Raw genomic sequence first — 16,656 nt, forward strand, 5'->3', positions numbered from 1 at the left:
ATTTAATACGTAGGTTGTATTACGCATAAGGAAATCTTATTATTATTTATTAGTCGATACTAAGGCAAAAATATTAATTGATTATGATGACATTTTAGTATTGAGTACATGAACCTAACAGGAAAAGCAAATCTGAAATTAAGTGTAAAGATAAGGCAATGTATGAATTATTCCACAGTATGTACGAAACACACACATACTCCAAAAATTAATAAAACTACTGTTATACATCTTTAATTGGACTCTTTTACGAAGACTGCCGTTTCTTGTAATCTGTTAAGAAATGTTTTCATTTCAAATCCAAATGCAGTGTAGAATCGAATGGGGTTATGGAACAAAGGAGATACGAATGTAAGTAATTGAATTAGAACGCTGTTAAAACTAAAAGTGTGAAGCAGAGGTTTTCTATGTAGATAAACGGCAAGGAATCTGAGGAATAAGATAAGATATCGTTGGCGTGTTAGGAGAGGCGGCTGTATTGTCCAACATATACGATACCGCGATGCACAAAGCCGGGACAATGCACGCCGATCGCCTATTGTCTAACGTCTCGGGGATAAACGTGATGGCCAGCTTTAAGCGAATTACTGCACGGATCCCTACACACATTCCAATGCTTGAATGCGAATTTTTGGTATTTCTTTTCAATGCCTCGTTTAGTCCGGTCTGCGTTTTAAAATCGCTCGAATCGGTCGCCGCAAAAATGTGGACGACCTTTTGTTTAAATGGAACAATTTAATTTCGATTCTGCAGTAATTTTCTGATCGGTTTCAATGTGCGCAAACATCATTGATGAAAGTATGTTTGACGGGGCCTTCGGGATAATCGTGGTACACAAGCAAAGAGGTTGCCGGCATCGCAAAGGTAACGTTAGAGGGCTCGGTACAGCATATTGAAATAGCGTTCGAGCGCGGAACGAGACGATAGACGTAGAAATCTTTGCCGAACCAACGGGCCCGCCCCGTTCCCGTGCGTTTTATCTCTTGATCGCGTTATTCAGTCGAGCATCAAAGGAAAATATGAAGGGAAATACTAAGAAACGAGAAAGCCTTTTATGCTGAGACTTTTTTGTTGTTTAGCAAACGGACATAATCTGGTGGAACTCCACGGAAATTGTCGTGAAGTTGTTTAAAATGCAGATTTACGAGAGTTGTCTTCTAAATAAATAACCGGTCGCGCATTTTTTCGGTTACGCGCACCGATAGCCGTACGGCTCGCCTTATCTGTTTAAGCCCCTGGCGATGCAATGGTAGAGGTGCGTGTTTACATGTCGATTTTAATTTTTATCACCCGCTATTCGCCCGAAATACCTACACGTTATCACGTCATCCTACCGAGCTGATAACGCTGTATCACGTAATATGGACATACGGCGAACTAGCCCACACAACGTTTTATTGTGTAATGTTTAAAAATATATTTTTATTCAAAAACTTTGTGCATCATTGAGTACTTAATGGGTTTAATTATAGATAAAATTAATGACTTTATAGACACCTAAGTTACGGCTCGTTAACTATTGAGCTTTGAAATAATTCAAAGTTTGAATGTAGTTTTCTATCTTGGTATAGATACAACAAACTAAGGCGCCGCCGAGTCATCGTCCTGTTCATTATGTTAGCGCAATGCCAATTCCCATACAATAGTAGACGGCGGCGGCTACGGTGGGGCGGCTGACGTCACTCGGAGCTAGCCTTGGAATTGAGGTCGGCGCTTGAAATGGAGTCGGTGAAAATGTTGCCTTGAGGGTTCTAATTTAACCGGACAATTGCAATTGCCTTTTTTAACTTTCAAATAAGAAAGAAGTATTAGGTATTATCAAAATGAAAGTGCTTACCTTGATACTATCGTAGCAAGCGGTAACTCTTCCATTCTGCACTTCGACGGTTGCCGGGGGATGCGCGAACTTACACTCGGTGTCCGGTCGCGAGCACTTATTCCGTTGGAACTCGCGGCACACTTCGAGCTGGAGCCAGCGTGAGTCTTTGCCGTTGAGGAGGCTATTCATGTTCACCATGGTTGCCATCGTTGCCACAAGAGTCGAGGGTGGAAGACGCGCGCGCAGTTACGCTGAGCGAGTGCGGCGCATAGGCGGCGGAGGGCGAGCGCGCCCGCGCGCTCCGAGCATGCACTTCTCACACTTAGCGCGGAGTCGTCGGCGCTCGCGCACCCTTCACTACCACACACTACTTCACACGCGAGAATACACGCAACACCGCGGCTACACGCGCGCGGTTCGAACGGCGGTTACTTACTAATAAATTATTAATCTTACAAATAAGTTAGAATTAAAGACACCGACGTTGCAAGCTTATTTAGGCAAGTATTAAAATATTATTATCACACGCGTTCGTATCGTTGTTGACGGTTGAGTTTAGTAGAGGGCGAGCGGTGCTTGGTGCGCGAGCATGGCGGCGGCGGCGGCCGGTGCGAGTCTGGGCGGGCGACGGTAGGGCGCGAAAAAAGCGAGATTAGCGGCTCGGCGGTCAGCGAGCAAGCCGGTGCGGTGCGGGGCTCAACTCTGCGAACAACAAAACACACTGGTTACTCTCCGGGCGGTCCTCCCGGAGCCAAGCACAAGCGGCTACCGGGTTAGCAAGCGCGCGCCGCGGCCGCTCTCAGGCCCGCGCCACTCTACACAGCAGATCCAAGGCAAACATTCATTCTCAGGTTTTGTTCTGTCGTTAATGATATTTGCCAGTAAAGTAGCATACAACAAAGAAATAGGTACAGACAGTAACTAGCAATTATCTACTTTTTATTTATTATTTTAAATTTGTTGACTATTTTGAATGATGCGAATGATGCCTTGAATTTAGCTTATGAAGTTAGCTTAATCGTAGGGTTAGAATTTAAAAAAAATGTGGAAGTTGTTAGAAAAAGATAACAAATGTGACACAAAAACAAAATATATAAAATTAAATACACAGTTAATTACATAATACAAAGTTGCATGGAGCAGTTCACAAATGATGGTTCGTATTTAATTTTGAGTACATACAGGACAGTGACAGGTGAGTCGAACATGGTACGAGCACTGGACAGGTGTCGCCCAATAATAACGTGCAACAGCTGTTGCCTACCCACAAATCACGGCCCCGATTCAAACAAAATGCAACAAAAATAATTTCACGAAAACGACACCAATTAACCGTACACAAGTTCATAAAACGCCAGTCATAAAGTAGCTCTACGACGAGAAAGTTACGAAATACGAGGCATACGCTTCATAATTACAAAACCAATGAGTGTCAGAGGAATGATCTCGCGGAAAAATTCTTTGTGTGGGCGCCGCGTTCGAAGCGCGACGGTGTGGGGCCGGGAACAGGGAAAAACTCGTGAAACTGAATCCTATCGTAATGTGCTATTTAAAGCATAACCCAGTTGAAAATAGCTTGGTGTGCGGCAACGCAACGTCGCGCTCTCCATCATGCATAAATCTTCAAATTTTATTTTCGATATAGATGCAACAGAATTTTTATCTCGGCTTGCGCCAGTCTGTTCAGACGTCAATTCCTCGCCGGGCGCCGCGAGTGGAGAACAACAAATCTCATTTTCCTCGGTCGATGCTAGTGACATTCCGTAATTGTGCTCTTGACTATCATTGGACTATTTGTGTTTGTAAAAACAGAACGTTTTCATAGCGCATTAGCTTCGTAGATATTTGCAATTTAACGATTCAATTGAATCTTAACAAGTCATCCTTTGTGCATTTCAATAGATAAGTTTTTTATTCCATTACTAATCTACTCCCTCATTTCACTTAATGTATTTCAAGACTATTCAATTTCGTTTACCACCTTACAAAGACTTCATTATAAAGCGACATTTTGCATCTATATAACACTTTGCTATGCATAATAAATTCCGTAATTAGTTGGGACAACATAAAGTTTTAATTAGTCAATTAAAGTACAGTATCAATGAAACTCCTGGAGGTCTCTCCGAGTCTACGATTAATATAATTTCGCTGAGTACTAAATAAATTTTGAAACGGACACCGTTGAAACAAGTTTTAGTTTATATAACATTGGTTTATCGTAAATATATCGTAGATAGAGGCAACAGTGTCAACGTTTATCGCAGGTATTAAATACTGTTATCCACGCGCACTAAGTCGCGGAGTTAATTACAAATTAAAACAAACCCAACATTGTCTGCCCGACTTGAAAGTCAAGAAAAATATTCAACTCCTTTAATTTAAGAGATTGGTAGATACAATCACTTTTATCTAACAAAGGGGGCATTGACTTCGTAATGTTGCAAAACCTTTAAATTAATAGAATGCCTTTGTTGTAGCAACATTATTTTGCTGTAGGCAAAACTATTCAGTTCATTCCTTTATCTTCTGACTTGACCCGTGTAATTGATTTGCGTGTTTGGCCAGGTGAGATCGATCGGCTATTAAAGACAAGACGAAGTTTCATCACGTAATGCAATCGCTTTAAATAGATGAAGTTTGCTCAATTTGTCTTCGCTGCATATTTCTCTCAATAATTTTAATTTTAATAATAACAAACATTAAAACGAATGAGACGGACACCTGACAGTTACTGCACTACCAACTACCACTAGACAATAGACGTAAAACAATAGGCGTTTATTAACTGACTTCTTTTTTATTTGCATTTCATGTACTGACACCCGAGTAAGTACATATATTAAAGACTAAAGGTTATCAACCTTTAATTAAATAAATGAGTCAAGTATATATATAAGGCAGTTTGTATAAATATTATGACTTACATTTATATTATTATAACATGACGGACAAATATATTTGCCGTGAAATCATAAAAAGGAAAAGAGAATATTCATGTAGAAAGAACGCGTTAAAACTGATGATATCTCAGCGAAATATACTTAGTTTATGATTCCTAGAAAATAAGTTCATGTTAATAAACAAAATTTTACATACAAAATGTATGTAAAACTCTGGTAAGATATGTCACTAACTATGTATAGCTTTACCCTGTTACCAAGTTACACGGTTACCGCATAAAATTACTCAAGGTTACCCTGCTCAAACTGTGTTTAATCACCTACTGTAACAAATACCATAAAAACTGATTACGTCTTAACTAGAATTCGACTACACTATAATAGTACCTTAAGGGAAGAGTCAAAGAGGAAGTCGACGACTCTACAATCGCATCTTAGCAAAAAAAGTCAAAGGGTAGTCGACGACTCTATAACCGCACCTTCAGCTAAGAAAAAAGAGTCAAAGGGTATCGGCGTCTGATTTCACGGTGTCGACGGCGGCCGGGCGTTCTTCGCAGCCGACACGCACGGGGAAGACATTCAATAACCCAGTGAAAAGATTACCAAGAGCAATCAGACGGAAGCGAATCTAAATAAGAATCTCGTGAGAGCGGTCGGGCGCTCGGGCGGGAGAATAGGGAGGGAGAAAAAACACTCGGGCCCGGCCTTTGTGATAGCCGACGATTCGATCAAGTTGCCATCGAGAAATTTATCGAGCACAACAATTGATAGCCAGAATAATTACTGGTATCATTGGAAATTGGTTGTTGGTTGATCGTTGAATAGAGGATCACCTGTTTATTCGTTTCAATATTTATATTTCCATTCTACTCTTTGCCTCTGCTTCCTCCTAGCAACATTCATAAGAATAATAATACCCACGGTCAATGTAATATTAAGATCATCGCATATTACAAGCGCGCCGCAACGAACACAATGTTGTGTCAAACGTTGCAACCAGCCAACAGTGTACGATGGTCGATACAAAATGTATGAAAACCATTCAACATTTTTGCAACCGAAAAGTAGCGTAGTGCGGCTTGTCTATATGTGCGTTGGGTTTTACCACAAAATCATCCAATAACATCAGCCCGTCCATCTCTCGCATCCATGGTCTTGACCGGGACTCGAACCTGGGTTTCCCACCGGTAAGGTGGGCGCTCTAACCAGCTGAGCTATCAAGACAAACAGAATGCGAGGAATGGAACTGGAACTGATGAACCCTACCCTCTCATGTTACTTTACAACCAATTAGTATTTAAGGTTTAGAATGTTATCCAATATGCATCATTTCTTGCATATTTTCAAATCCAATTACAAATACCATTAAAAACACATAAAATTTAACAACAAAGTTCATTGTTACTCTCTTCAATCTACCGCACCTTTAGTTCCCTGTTGCTGAACTTTACCTGACATTTTGTATCGATAATATTACATTGTTAGTGCTTAGTGCATTATTATTATACTCATCGGACGATAAGTACAACCTACGCATGTATTTTGAAATGGTTTAAGTTAGTACATGGTTTAAAAATAATTTATAAAATGAATTTTCTGTAGTCATTACACGAAGAGTTAATTTCGGAAAGCGTAAAGTGGAAGCAGAGGCAAGATAGTCAATGATTTACAGAAATGTTTCGAGTTTGAGCTGCTTATAAGTACCTAAATAAACTGTAGTCGATGAAATCACATTCATTAATTTGTATCACGAATATCATCATTATCAACCCATTACTGTCCCACTGCCGGGCACGGGTCTCCTCTCAGTATGAGAAGGATTAGATGGCCTAATCCTTCTCATACTGAGAGGAGACCCGTCCACCGCATTGGCCAAGTGCGTACTGGTAGACTTCACCTACCTTCGAAAACTTTTTAAGATTTCTCAGGTATACATTTTAGATTTCGAAACAAAATGAATCTACATTTAATAATGAATTATATCGATAAATCGATGTTACAAATTGAATATCACTACACAATCTGTCAAATAGAATCTAATATAGTGGACGGCATAATATTATGTGGGTTATACTCTAATACAAGATCAAATATCATCTAATATTAGAATTCTTGGGGCAAAAAGGCTTCGAGTAGAAATCCCTATGTGTAGGACCGGATTGTTAGTGTAAGGACAAAATAGGCAGTTAAAACCATGAATCTGTAATTCAAAGTATTATATCTTTATTCTTAGACCGTTACTTTTTCAGTTATTAAATACTATTAAAATTTAAGTTATGATAAGTAAGCACCCGTTATATCGTTGTCATGAAAATACAATGCACTATGTACTATTATATTGCTCAAGAAGGTCTAAATAATGTTATAATCGTAATTAAAATGACGATGCAATAAAAATCATTTCATTTTATCCCGAGCTTAGTTCCACTTGTTTGTTTGTTTCACCAACTCATACGTTGCAGTATTGACATAGTTGAATATTACCGATGGGTTATAACGGATATGTCTAAAGTATATAATAACTCGTTATTGATACTAACTTCATAATGAGGTAGTGCTTAAACAAAACCGAATGAAACACAGCAATAATGAAGTGATTATATTGTAACTTTCAGTGATTTATATCTGCGAATGCTTTAATTAAATGACTTAATTAATTTTATTAATAAAATTGCATACCTATATTCAATACGAATATCAAGCAATAATATTGATATTTAACATTGTATGTACGTGCAATGTATTGGACCCAACATTAAAAGGTACGAACTCGCACAAAAAATAGAATTAAACAAGAATGAATAAGAATCGTGAGACTGTCGAAAATGTTATTAGCCACGATACGTTCTCAATGTACCTACCTACTCAATTTGTGATTGAACTGAAAGTGAATGTATTTTACGTTTGAAGGCTCTGTCGCAATAATCGATAGAATTAGTACAGCGGAAATCGGGGTAAGGTCACACACGTGGTACAGGAAAGGAGTCGTGGCGGACACAGCTGGGACAATCACTTCGGAGTTTCGTATTCTTTTGGTACAAATCCAATGTAATACAACAGCTGTGCCCTGAAAAGCAGACGACAGTGAAGAATAGCGATACTCGTCATTCCAGACGTTGAACAACGGCGATCAACGTAGCCACCATTAGCTAAGTAGTTCAGTTCAAAACAAAATATGGTGGTGATGACATGTCCCGTTTTTTTATCAGCGGCCAGGCTTATCGTTGCGGCCACGCCGTAATCAAATGGAGCGTAGAGCGGTCCAGTGTTTAGATAAAAAGTGCGAGACGGCAAGGCCGGCGCGTAATAAAGAGAAGCGGAAAACTGGGCAGACACGGGCAGGAGTTGGCCTTGGCGGGTGGTTGCGCTCCGCCGGCCGGAGACGCGGACGGCGCAAAAACCACCACCGCGATCACCTTCGACACACTTCATTGGAGTCTAGTTACGCCGAGAAATCCATTCAGCTCTAAAACGAACAGACAACTCCGCACGTTTAACAATTCCAATTTTAAATCGCATCAGAATCGAACTAAATCGAGTGGGATTCCAATAAATTTAATTAGCTTAAACAATAATGCGATCACGGAATCAATGGAATTAAATACAAATTGCACTAAATGAAAATGTCGTCAACAAGGTAAATCAAATTTTTAAACGTGATATTTCTGTCGAAGCGAGTCATGTTCGTAAAATGTTCACGGACACGTTGACGTTATGGGAAAATGATATGTAGCGCGAGTGGCATACGGTTGCGAGTGGAGTGTTTTTGGGCAGGTGGTTTAATCCGAATGTACCCAGCAAGTGATGTCACCGATTTACCATTCGTTATTCTGCGCACGGTCCTATATTCGTTGGCCGCGCGTGGCAGTTGACTCAGAGAGCATTCGGAGTGCATTATAAGGATAAAACTTTTGATAGTTCAACATTTTAGATAAAATTTAAGCATGCCCTCCAAATTGTAAACGTGCATCGCACTTAAGACCACCCAGGATACTTTAAATAAATGTTATTTTTGTCTTAATTTTGTGATTTCATTATTGTTCCGAAATATTTGTGTCCCAAAATTGTTCTAACTCTTGTGTTAGCACAATGCAAAATATTAAGGTGGCATTTCCTTTATAGATACGCAGTTGCGTTGGTACTGCGGTGCGTTGAGTCATCCGAGACATTACAACAATAAGTTTATACTGATTACTCGCTAATATGAAACTGTGATGCAAATAATGTGCAAAGCGAACCAAATGATTATTCGAGCACGTAGGTCAGTTCCGGCAGTCAAAACAAAGGCCATTGTTAACGTATGGGGCAGATCGCAACTAGTGCTTCTGCATTCGGGACGTGCGCGAGGCACATTTAGCAGCCTCCGGGGACGCCGGCGGACTGGTAATTAGCGGGAGAGGCGAAAAATTTGCGACGGCTTAAAATTTACGAGGCGCAAATTACACGATTCCGTCGCTATCGCTGCAGCGACCGTTAATGTGCACGCCTTATCGAACACGGTGCGAGGAGCGCCGCGCCACCGGCACGCCGACATTAAACTGATCGCATCGGCGAAATATAAAAAAAACACAACGCCAAATGTGGGCACCGGGGACCGGACTGTATAATCCGAAAGAGGAAAACGCGTTTGTTTGCGCAATGTATTCATATTACAGTCCTGAGACACCCTTTAGTGGATACCTCAACATAATAATATGTTGCACACACTTACAAAGAGTTTACTTGGATGATTACATTTATACGTATTATATGGTAAAATGCAATGATGATAAAAGCAACAAGGAACATGTTTTTAAACGACCCAAAAGTTAACTGTGAGAACGAGGACAGCGCTGAACAACAATCCGAAAGAGGAAACATATTGGAGCAAATTATTCGTTGTTACTACAAACTTAATAATTATAATAATAAGTATTGTGATACAGTTATAAAATGACTTTTGGATTATCTGACATATGTATATGAAAAAAAGGTATTTTTAGAGAATATTCTAACACTAAATGCTATATCTGAATATTCTATGAATAATATTTGAAGGGAACCTTTTCATAGTAATTCTTAATGCTACTGATCTAAATATGTTCAACACAAAATAAAGTTCAGTCTATAATCTTCGTCTCCTCCAACGTTTTCCGGCTTTCCTACGTAATCTCTTCTATCCGGTCTTTACTATCTTCCCTATGTTGTCCTGTGAAGTTTGGAGTTCAATACACACGGCACAACTCCATAACAGACATATAGATACATCAGATTCGGAAATGCTATCTTGACTAACTTCGTATCAACTGAACTGAGTTTCTGCGACTGTAGAATAACCAATTACAGATGGTCGAGAAACTTTAATACGAATAATCCTTATGGTAATTATAAATTATAATTTTTTAATATGAAAATCCAAAAGCAGTAATTAGTTAAAACTAAACTCTTTACTCAATCACTTTAATCTTAATTGAAAATGAAATAAAATTAATAAATATAATGATGAAGTGTTTTTTTTTTTCATTTTTCTCTTAACATTTATTATTGCGCATGTAGGTATAACGTATATATGTACGTATACATATTATGTACATGTATGTACGTAATTTGAATAGAAATCCGAAAACTTTCCATTTAATTTCAGCGGCCGCAAAGTGCTTTAAAGAAATTAAAGACTGCTAAAGATACCTTATCAGTGATTAATTTCGTAGCGTAATCTTGCGCCGCGCTGTGTCACATCCGTTTAATTTTACAGAGATAACGAGTACTTCGTGAAAAACATTATCATTTTGCCTCACTTTTAACAGCTACACTGATCTACTTTAAGGAAATACATTTGCAGTTTAAAATGCGATTGCATTTGCAAATACAATTTCTTTTGTCTGTAATTAATAATTTATATTGTGATTTTTGTAGCTTGTGGCAATATTATAGAATGGATAAGATAAAATGTTGCTTTTATCGATAGTGATGACAGTTTTGTTGTTTTATACCATCCTATAAGTTCTTAGTAATCAACAAATATTTTGAAAATTCGTAATATTCAAATGCAATACGAATTATTGTACAGATATTTTTTACATTTTTAGACTTGTGTTGTATATTTATATTGGTTATATTTTCGATATGTTATTGTTAGTGTATTTCTAAAGTTATTTCATGTTAAAATATATTATCATAGTATTATAATGGACACATTTTGATGTGTATGTAAAACTGTTATTTTTCGTTAGCGAATATTTTCTGAAACCAAGTAGGTACATAGGTCATATTTGCACTTCTTTTTACGAAGTAACGTTTCAAATTACGCCTGGCCGAAGAATTTAATACCCTCTTTGGGTTTTTACAGTCGAAGGGTATGAATTTAAATAATAAAATTACATATTTTAAAATAACATTGTCTCATAAATGTTGCGCTGCAGATAATGGAATTTACGTTATATTATATTATATACGAATTTAATTTATATTTCTCTTTGCAATCATATTTCAATAATGAATAATAAAAAAGATAAGAATAAACGGTGTCTCTGTTATTTCCAAATAACTGAAATTTTCTGAGCTCCTTCTAGTGTGAGTCTATAGGCGTACTAAACGTTATGATTAAAACGTCAATTTACAAGTACAAGACAAGTTATGAAACTTGCAAAGTAGAAAAATTGTACACGTGGTGATTGGTTTGGAAATTTTCGACAAGTCGTAGAAACTGAAAAACTGAATAAAACTGTCGACAGAAACAAAAATGAGATGCTATATTTTAAAATTTATCATAAGATATTAAAACTGTACATTCTTACGGGTTTCGTAAAACAACAGATGTTGTTGGCTAAATACAATGAGCAAATACTTAACGAACAAAGAAAGCAAGCAATTTATCATTTTAGTAAACAATAAATTTGATCGTAGCTTTAAAAGCTGCGTTTACGCCAGGGAATAAAACATAAAATAAAATATTAACGCCCGGTCTCTACGTCTGTACTCTTTGACTTTTATACAAATTACTTCACAATTTCATAAAATTACATAGTCTTTGCAATTAGAGACATTTTAATGCTGCCAGGAATTATCTTTGACTGATGGCATTTTTTCTACACTTAACTACTGATAAATCTTTAAGATTTATGATAGCAATCGAATATTTATTGAACATAATTAATTTTTAACGATTAAGTTTAAGTTACTTCACTAGTTATAATAATTATCATCTTTCTGCATATATCAAAAATTATCTTTAAAATATATTTTTCATGGTGCATATATTATGAGTAAATTCTACAAATTAATATTAGTTGTTAACTCATGTATGTGTTCTGAAAATAAGCATTAATAAAATAAATAACTTTTAGTATTTTAATCAGCAAAACCCATCAGAAGAGGTCAGAGTTCCTTTTTAATTATTTTTTGCCTGCGGCATTATAGGTATCCATTTTTGTATCCTCAGACGATCAAAATATATATATTTAAATAAATGAACAGTCTATATGTACACACAAATCGTTTAAATAAAGATAATATGAATTTTACAAAGATTATGCACCTAATTACAATATAAAAATGTGTTTTATGTACTATGTACGGAATAATACATGAATTCTGAGATCATCTCAGTTTTTGTTCCATTGTAATTCGTTATGATGACGTCGATATCCTATTTCGTGGAAAAGCCTACGGAATTTTCGTCCTGAGTTTACTTTTAACACGTGTAATCGGTGTAAACTTATGTAATGCTCAAAGTATGCTAGAATATATTCATTGATATTTATATTAAGGCAATTACTGTTATTTCCTTGGCTATAACGTTGTAAAGGCCATTTTATAGAATGGCCGCAATTAAAAATTCTCCCGATAATAAATTTGACGATAGCTTTAAGCGCTGCATTTCGCTACTAGCTAGGAAATGAAATAAAACAATAATAATAGAGCCCGGGGTCTATCGCCGGGAGTTCCATTGTTCGGGCAGGTAGCCGAGCCAGCTGTTCCCGTAGACGGAACGTGGCAAACAAACCATTGTGGATTTAGTCGAATAATGTACTGAGGATTTTTTAAAACGACACGTTACGATGCTTTGCTAATGTAGCTGGGTCAGATTTGTTATTTATAAGCTCTTGCTTTACGTGTGCACTGATTTTAAATAACAATCATTACTTTAAAACTTGATAAGCCTTAAATCTCTTTAGATAATATAACAAGACTGTGAGACGTTCGGCCGATTTTTATGTTCTTATTTTTAATTTTAAACACTTGATAGAAATAATGTCGATATGGTCAAGGAACTCAAGACTGATCACTGAATCAAGTCTTCGGCAACAATATAAAACAGCTAAGTCAAATTTGCTTATGTTACAAGAAATATTAAAGCTCAGATAATAAAACCAGATAGTTCTTACAAATTCCAACAGATCTTTCCAAACTACAACAAGGAAATACAAAACAGGAAAACATGTAACATAATGTTCTGAGTTTTAGATGATTACTTAAAAACCCAAAGTAAATTTACTAATGCAGAATAATCCATATAGATATTTGTTTGCAGCTTCAAAGAAACACGTCATGCAACGATGACTCGCTTTATGTGCATTTGCTGTTTTCCAATTTCTTTAATAAAATAAGTATGAAGCTACACTAAATATATCTTGCGAGGGGTTACTCACCGAACGAGGATTAAGCGTCTTCGGAGTTAGTCACTTTTCGATGTATAACATCTTTATTACTAATATCGTGTAAAGTGGCTCTTGTGGGTGACTTTTGCAGTTTTAGTGCCGATGTCGGAAATCAAATTATATTTTCTACTAAAACTGATGCTAAAGTGGAAATTTCTATTACTTTGACGACAACTTTATATTAGACTCCGTTTTCAGTGCTGTTATTTCGAATTATTTTCAATATTATAAAGTGGAGTTAAGACGCACTTAAGATAAACGGAACTGCGAATTAGTTGACGGCGGAATGGAGTACAATTATAATGAAACCGGTTTATGAATTTTTATAGATAAAAGAAATATTTTTTGATGTTTCTACATTTTTAGAACGCACTTAACAATGCGCGAATTTCTAGTTCGATATTTATAGTTAGTTATTTATACTAAACATGAAAAATAGAATACTTAAAATACTATTTTTCCTTACATACCTCTGAGTCATAGCTTCTTTAGTGTAGATTTTTTGTAATCTCTATATCATTATCTTTGTAAAAGTCATTTTAAAATGACAAATACTGCAACAATAATTTATATTAAGAAGATTAAATTAAATAACTCGACGGGATCGAATAAATTAAAACATAACTTTTGAGAGCGATAAATAAAGTTACATTAGCAGTATTTTTGGCTGAATCTGAATATTTCTTATCTTACGTAGAAATCAAACATTACAAAAGATAAGATAAAATTATTACTCACAAAATTAGCGTTAGCATTTTGATTGTGCAACTTGGATATTTCATTCTGTAGCTTTAAAATAACTGATTCACAACTTCGTTATAATTATTACGATTTATTCTGTGTGATTATTTCACAGTTTTTTAAAAAATATTACTCACATAATTAGCGTTAGCATTTTGATTGTGCAAGTTGGATATTTCATTCTGTAGCTTTAAAAGAACTGATTCACAACTTAGTGACATCGTTATAATTATTACGATTTATTCTGTGTGATTATTTCACAGCTTTTTAAAAAGAGTTCAATCGTGACTCTTTTACAGATTTTTCTTCATGAGATTAGTGTTATCATATGCTTATCGAAGTTTATTCTGAAGTAAAAATACTTGTGGTCTTATCTATAAGATACAGAGGAGTTTTAACGTTTTAACACTTATTTTTATTTCGGCCAAAGTACTTAATGAGTAATCTGAGTTTGAAATCAAACTATGAAAAAAATGTAAGTGTGTTTCAAAGAAACAGAAAATTAATATGAAAAAGAAATAATCAGGGAATTCACTTCTACATTAATTTAGCGACATATCTTACCAGTAGCGCAGAAACACAACACAAACTAATAACGGAATACTCGTACAAGTAAGGTAATGAGGGAAGAAAGTTTTGTTAGGGGCTTACGGAAGATTTCTACACGGAGGAACTTTTACATTATGAGTAATATCGATGAAAGCTTTAACTTTCGGGCCCTCGTGCAAGAAGCGCGAGCGCGGCCGGCACTGCACCAAATAATGCTCACATGCGGGGTGGCGGCCGTGGCGGGCCACCACCGTGCCACACCGTGCCGGAGCGAACGGCCGACTTAGCACGCACCGCTCAAATCACGCCGCTCGCTCCAGCTATCGAAAACTTTCCGTCGAATTTCGGAAATCGCCGGAAATTTGTCTTCGTTCACGAACGGCGAACACCAAAAAATACGAATGCATCGAACTGTGCGAGATCGAAAAAATTAACACTATTTTTTAATTCACAAAAACTTTCACGGAGCACTTCGACGCGAGTTCCGAATTCGACGATAACGCATCGCATCTAATAGAATGAGCGGAACACTTACATGATGAGGGATAAACAAGCCGGGTAAGGGAGTGTAAAAGTCCAAAAGTCAAATCATAGCAAGTCGCACGAAAGTCGGGAGAAACGTTTCGCCGGTAGCGTAGAGGTCGCGTTCGCGGCCACAGCGGGGCGGCACGCGTCGTGATCGGGGCACGAGTGCGGTGCACGGAGCGGCGCGAGTCACACAAGCACAAGCGGAGTCGGCGGGCGACTGACGGGAGGCAAGTGGCGCGGCGCGGGGCGTCGCTGCGCGCGCACCCCGCACCCCGCGCCGCCGCGATCGCCCCCCTCCGCGCCCCGACGCCAGCCGGCTGCCTTATCACGCCGCACGGCGCGCCGCTTCCTTTCTCCTCATGCAGTTGCGAGCTTTTCGCCACTGCCACACTTCCGCCCGCCCCGTCGATTGTGTAGAGTTTTAGCCGGTCAATGTGTTGCACCGCTCTCTTCCACTTCATGAGCAGACCTAAGATTTCTCTATTCTCTGATTTCATCGAAATCAGTCTTAGAATTCGAACTTTATTAACTTACCTAACTTCCAAGTAGATTGATAAAGTAATTAAGCTATTTCTGCACTTTAATCATATTTAAGCACTCTACATTGTCGTATTAAAGAATATCGAACTCCTGTAGGGATTTATGCGGCCATATGGAGGGCAACGCGGCCGATATCGTATGTTCGCAAGGGGGGTGCGAAGAGGGGAGAGCACGGGCAATGTGCAAGCGAGCGAGCAAGATTGGCGCCAGCGTGCAGCGCGCGCGCACCGACGAGCGGTGAAAGTACGCCACGGAACGGGTTTGAGTAGCGCGTGACCCGTCCGAGGACACGCCGCGCGACCACTTCGCCATGCAACGTTCCATCGAAAATGGGAACACCCGCCCGACGTTCCTCTTATATCGAAATATCTGGTTCTTTATTATCCTTTTCGATTGCAAATATCGAATATACCGAATGCCCCATAAAACAGTTACGTCATAAAACTTGTCTACTATCTCAATAAGTCACCGTAAGCTTGAATATTTAGTCACGTTGTACAGTATTCAGAATATCGAAAATGCAAGGGAAAATATCAAGAGAAACTTACAGTATCGTGGACTGTCTTGATAGCCTTGTAAGTGCATTGCATCGACGCAGCCGGCACAATCAGAATAGGAAACGAAGATATTATGAAACCCGACAAGGGTGGTAAGCGCATTACGTAACTTGGGAGACTAAAAGTCCTATTGACTGCGACAAAGTACACTTGACGGAGATTGCAAAGTCTAGGAGCCAAATACTTTATATCCAAAAGATGTATGGCCCGAACGTTTGAAGTTAAGCTAAATTTTGTTAGACGGGGGAAACGATTTTGCTTTTTGTAAATTCTTGCAACAATGTGTTTTACGAGAAGATTTCTTACTCATTTTGTTAAAATATCTCTTGTTTTATGAAAATAATGTTGTTGCTTCAATTTTCCTATCAGATATGATTGCT

General features: G+C 37.8%; 1 protein-coding gene across 14 annotated transcripts in view; it reads right to left on the reverse strand.

The window, feature by feature from the left end:
* The window catches only part of mbl (splicing regulator muscleblind), a 354,372-nt gene that overhangs the window by 79,660 nt on the left and 258,056 nt on the right, over positions 1-16,656 (reverse strand). For 13 of the 14 annotated variants that reach the window (XR_012102900.1, XR_012102901.1, XM_073080278.1 and 10 more), the window contains one exon: positions 1,838-2,521. Coding sequence is in view for 12 of the 14 variants with exons in the window: in XM_073080278.1 (XP_072936379.1) it covers positions 1,838-2,026 (189 nt within the window). In the remaining 2 variants the exon portion in view is untranslated. Of the gene's footprint in view, positions 1-1,837; positions 2,522-15,186; positions 15,411-16,656 lie in introns of those variants that run through there. The other variant, XM_073080271.1, reaches the window with a different exon arrangement.

This window comes from Epargyreus clarus, unplaced genomic scaffold (assembly GCF_041222505.1).
Source record: "Epargyreus clarus isolate Ecla_fem2 unplaced genomic scaffold, WU_Ecla_fem_2.2 ptg000015l, whole genome shotgun sequence".
NCBI lineage: Eukaryota > Metazoa > Arthropoda > Insecta > Lepidoptera > Hesperiidae > Epargyreus > Epargyreus clarus.